The sequence below is a fragment of the Nothobranchius furzeri genome, chromosome 13, assembly GCF_043380555.1.
Source record: "Nothobranchius furzeri strain GRZ-AD chromosome 13, NfurGRZ-RIMD1, whole genome shotgun sequence".
NCBI classification, from domain to species: Eukaryota; Metazoa; Chordata; class Actinopteri; order Cyprinodontiformes; family Nothobranchiidae; genus Nothobranchius; species Nothobranchius furzeri.
Genome location: NC_091753.1, coordinates 59,729,968 through 59,734,967, shown reverse-complemented (window position 1 = coordinate 59,734,967; position 5,000 = coordinate 59,729,968). Strand labels below are relative to the sequence as shown.

The 5,000-nt window shown below is 49.3% G+C and overlaps 1 protein-coding gene across 3 annotated transcripts in view; it reads right to left on the bottom strand.

Moving 5' to 3' along the window:
* Nucleotides 1-5,000, bottom strand: part of LOC107397361 (spectrin beta chain, non-erythrocytic 4) — a 97,928-nt gene that overhangs the window by 23,053 nt on the left and 69,875 nt on the right. For all 3 annotated transcript variants that reach the window (XM_054742277.2, XM_054742278.2, XM_054742280.2), the window contains 2 exons: nucleotides 1,564-1,827; nucleotides 591-815 (listed from right to left, as the gene is read on the bottom strand). In XM_054742277.2, the coding sequence (XP_054598252.1) occupies nucleotides 591-815; nucleotides 1,564-1,827 (489 nt within the window). The remainder of the gene's footprint in view (nucleotides 1-590; nucleotides 816-1,563; nucleotides 1,828-5,000) is intronic.

Genomic DNA, 5,000 nt, shown 5'->3' with positions numbered 1-5,000 from the left:
TAGGTGTGTGTGTAGGTGTGTGTGTGCGTGTGTATAGGTGTGTGTGTGTGTGTGTGTGTAGGTGTGTGTGTGTGTGTGTGTGTGTGTAGGTGTGTGTGTGTGTGTGTGTGTGTGTGTAGGTGTGTGTGTGTGTGTGTGTGTGTGTGTGTATGTATATGTGTGTGTGTGCGCGCGTGTATGTGTGTGTGTAGGTGTGTGTATAGGTGTGTGTGTGTGTGTGTGTATGTATATGTGTGTGTGTGTGTGTGTGTGTATAGGTGTGTGTGCGTGTGTAGGTGTGTGTGTAGGTGTGTGTGTGTGTGTGTAGGTGTGTGTATAGGTGTGTGTGTGTGTGTGTGTATAGGTGTGTGTGCGTGTGTAGGTGTGTGTGTAGGTGTGTGTCTGTGTGTGTAGGTGTGTGTATAGGTGTGTGTGTGTGTGTGTGTGTATAGGTGTGTGTGCGTGTATAGGTGTGTGTGTAGGGGTGTGTGTGTGTAGGTGTGTGTAGGTGTGTGTATAGGTGTGTGTGTGTGTGTGTGTGTATGTATATGTGTGTGTGTGCGCGCGTGTATGTGTGTGTGTGTGTGTGCGCGCGCGCCTTTCCAACTCACAATCTCATCCTCCAGATCTCGCCCAACCTGATGAACCTCTTTGGATGCAAGGAGAATCCGTCGTCTCTCTTTCAGCGGCTCGATCAAACGAGCCATCCTGGTTTCCACGGCGACCTGTCGCCCTGAAACCGTCTGGTTAACCTGCGTCTGCTGTGGGATGGAGGCTGCCTGCACCTGGAGCTGCCCCACCTCTTTATACCACTCCTCCATCTGGCTTTCCATGGCCTGACCAGATGGAAGAGGAGGAGAGAGAACAGAAGTGAACAAGAGAGGAGGAGCTCAAGTAGGGGGAGGAGTTAGCTCAGAGCGGCTGGGGTTATGTTTTCATCGCCGTCTCTTTAAGCTTTGGATTCAACCTAGTTCAAGATGACCGCCTTTGGAAACCAACAGCAAACACAAAAATAGGAATGTTGGGGGGAATGAAATGATGGAGTGAAGAAAGGATGAAGCCATGAGACCGACGGAGTTTCATCCCAACATCAAAAGGACCGACGGAAAAACGTTTAACCCTGAAATGTGAAGTAACTTAAAGTAACGTAACTGTTTATGATGTGATTAGTTACAGTACAGAAGTAATTCGGAAACAAAACTGGCCCTGACCACCTGCAGCTCCTCCACCAGGGGGCAGCAGACACCTGTAGGTTTCTGATGAAGGTACTAACCCTGATGCTCCTTACACGGTTTAAATACATGAAGTTAAATGGGTTAAAGAGTTACAACCATGATGGTTTAGGGAAGCGGAGTGACAGATGTTGGGATGGAGCTTCCTGTTTCAGCGTGAAAGTCAACCAGACGAGTTTAATACGTCTGATGGTGCTGAAGACAGGAGCAAACAGAATGTTCCACGTTAGTGTGATGATGTCACCAGAGTGCAGTGTGACATCACACAGCGCCTACAAGAGAAGAAACATCAGCAGCTCTTCACACGACTAACGCTCGTGTGGATGTAACACCAGATAATAAGCCCACATACGTGTAGCTTCTTCAGCTGCTTGTTGACGGTGGTGAGGTCCTGTCCCTGGTCGACGTAGACCAGCTGACCCTCCAGCTGGCCCAGTCTCTGGTCCAGGCTTTCATAACTCTGAACCAGCAGGTCTGCCTTGTTGGCCTCAAAAAGCTGCTGGGCTTTGGCCTGAGTGGTGCTCTCCAGGTCCTGCCAGCATTCCCTGATCTCCTCCAGCTTCCTCTGGACCACCAGGCTGAGTTCTGGCTTCTCCTTGATGAGCTGCTGGCCCTCCTGCAGGAACAACAAACAGGTAAATAAATAAATAACATGATGTTTACCAGTAATGGTGGTGGGAGCTAGTGGTGCGCCAAATGAAGCCTCCCCTACTCTGCCGATACCTCTGAATATGTCTGGCCGATACGCATTCGAGGCCTCAAACACATGATCTGTGGCGCCACCTGGTGGTACTTGGTAACATTACAATGCATGAAATCACATGAGTGTCAGCGGACGTCTCTGCAGGCAAACATGTACATCAAATCCGGAATCAGCCTCCTACGCCCCTGATCAGAGGAGGGGGGTGTGGGGTGTTGACGTTCCTGGGAAGAAGCACCGACGGAGAGATTCCGAGGTCTGTCTGGACATCCTCCGTGAGGAGGGGAACCCCGTGAATGAACCAGACATTTTCAGTGAATAACAACTCGGGAAGGCGGCGGGAAGAAGCAGTAAATAGATTATGGCTCTTAAGACCATTCCAAGCCCAAAACGGGAGACTTGACCGGTGTGATCCTGAAACTGTGGATGGCCTCCATCAATGAGATCTTTTCACATCACAACTCCACACGGGCCTAACTAGAACAACCCACATATCACTGTGAGGTTCGGAAGCTTTTATTTTGAAAGTGACAGAAAACAAACCAGTCATGTGACTCAGGCACACCGAGGCTTCGTTTGTGGGGCTTCATGGACACGCCCCCTTTCTGCTGACAGAAGCCTCGAATCCTCGCTCCGTTGGTCCCATCGCTAGTGGGAGGGACCGGTGGTGTGTGTGCGGCGGCCTCTCCTCTGTCAGCGCGCCCCAGGGCAGCTGTGGCTACGATGTAGCTCATCCCCACCAGGGTGTGAATGTGTGTGTGAGTTGTGAAGCGCTTTGGGGGGTTAGAACCCTAGGAGGCTCTGTACAAATACAAGCCATTTAACAAAATATTGACAACTTTGACTGATCAGAACCTTCAAAAGTATTAAAACACCACATCAGTCATTCAGAGTCCAACTTCCTGTGAGACATTTCCACTCTGAAGTATGTAACGTCCACCTGAGCAGTAGAATGAACGAATGAATGAATGACCCGCACTTGTATAGCACCCTTCAGAGTTGGAGGACTCCAAAGCGCTTTACACTACAGTGTATCATTCACCCATTCACACACACATTCACACACTGGTGGCTGCCCTGAGGCGTGCTGACAGAGGCGAGGCCGCCGAGCACAGGCGCCACCGGTCCCTCCGACCACCACCAGCAGGCGAGGTGGGTTAAGTGTCTTGCCCAAGGACACAACAGCAGAATTCTCTGTCCGGAGCTGGGATCGAACCTGCAACCTTCCGATTACTGGACAACCCGCTCAACCTGTTGAGCTGCTGCTGCCCCAAGTAGATTCAGAGTGGGTGGGGCTACATCACCTGATCCACTTGGTAACTCTAGATATTTTTACCCAATTATTGTTATTTAAACGTTAAGCTAGAGCAGCGGCCCGCGGGCCAGGTCTCTGCGTCCCCCGAAGCCCGCGCTGATGGCAGTGTTAACGGCATTTCTACTGGATAAACCACCCACGTCATAGAAGGCAACGTCTCGTGACAGAATAAGTAAAATATCTGCCCACATGACCAGAAACCAGTTACAGCCGTCTGAAGACTTATGTGCTTTTTCATATAATTATGTAAATGACCCCCCTAAGAGCAAAGGTCAAAGGTTAATGCTCAAGGGCCTCATTCATCAAGCTTGCTTACGCACAAAATGGGGTTGGAAAACTGCGTAAGCAACTTTCCACACAAACTTTGGGATTTATGAAAGAAAACTTAGCAGAAAAATGTGAACAACTTTAAGTTGACTAAGGACCTGGCTTCCACACATGCTGGACACGGAGAGCACCTGCAGTGCTGCTGCTGAGTAGGTACAATTATGAAATCCTGCAGCATTATCACCTGTACCGCTTCGTTTTCACTCAGAACAAGACCCCTCCCCCCCCTCCCACACACGCATGCACACACACACACACACAACCTGAAGCCAGAATATCAGCAGGGGGACAGATTGAGACAGAACATCATGCGTCTGTGTGACAGTGTGTGTCCTGTCACTGTGACCTGATTGATCATGCACCCTGGCTACTTGGTCAAGGGAGGTCTCCGTTTGGGTGACTGGTTAGCGTGCGTGACTTTCACCCGGGAGTCTGGGGATCGAATCCCGATTGGACCATTTTTTTTACATCCGCCACAGATCTCTCTGAAGAACTCCCAACATTGACGGCTTCAGCAACGCTGTGCCACTCCGTGGATTTTCTCTTATTTGTTTTGCAAAAGCACTTCCTTTCATTTCTCCACCTCACCCACAGGTACCTCAACTTCTGCTTGTGTAATAGCGCTTCCTTGATCTGCCTTGATCTACGGTCGCCATGTCATTGGCGGAGCGCTGCAACAGCCGGCTTATGTACATGCATGAGATCCACAAGGCACTTTGCATTGACTATTTATGGCAGTAAGTGGGCGTGGTGAGGGCGGGATGTGACTAAAATGCAGCTGAGAAACATTCTGGTTAGTCTCTGATTTATGAAGCGGAGATTGCGTGCAGCTGTGCGTCCTCCATGTTTGATAGATCACACACCTGCTTGGCGTGAGTACATTTGTTGCTGAGCTTCAGTACGGTTTAGTAAGGTTTCTACGCCATGTTTGGTAAATGAGACCCCTGGACATGATTATAAAAAATAACTGTTTCATTTTGTATTATTTGATTTGTTAAAAAAGGTAAAAAGATTCTTTCAGATAATGAAATTTAGGGGTGAAATTCAGATTTGTTCAAATTTCTTGTTAAAACACCTGAAAAGGAATCGTGCTGATAAACACTATATCATGTTTCTAACATCTAATGAGGTCGCTTTATAAATGAAGCAAATTTCATTTACAAAATCTTTGCAACTATTTCAATTTTCGGAATATTTTCATCCGCTTATCCAGAGTCGGGTCACGGGGGCAGCAGCCTAAGGCGAGAGGCCCAGACTTCCCTCTCCCAGCCACTTGGGCCAGCTCCTCCGGGGGAATCCCAAGGCGTTCCCTGGCCAGGTGAGAGACATAGTCCCTCCACCGTGTCCTGGGTCTACCTTTAGGTCTCCTCCCGGTTGGACGTGCATGGAAAACCTCACCAGGGAGGCGTCCAGGAGGCATCCTGACCAGATGCCCGAGCCACCTCAA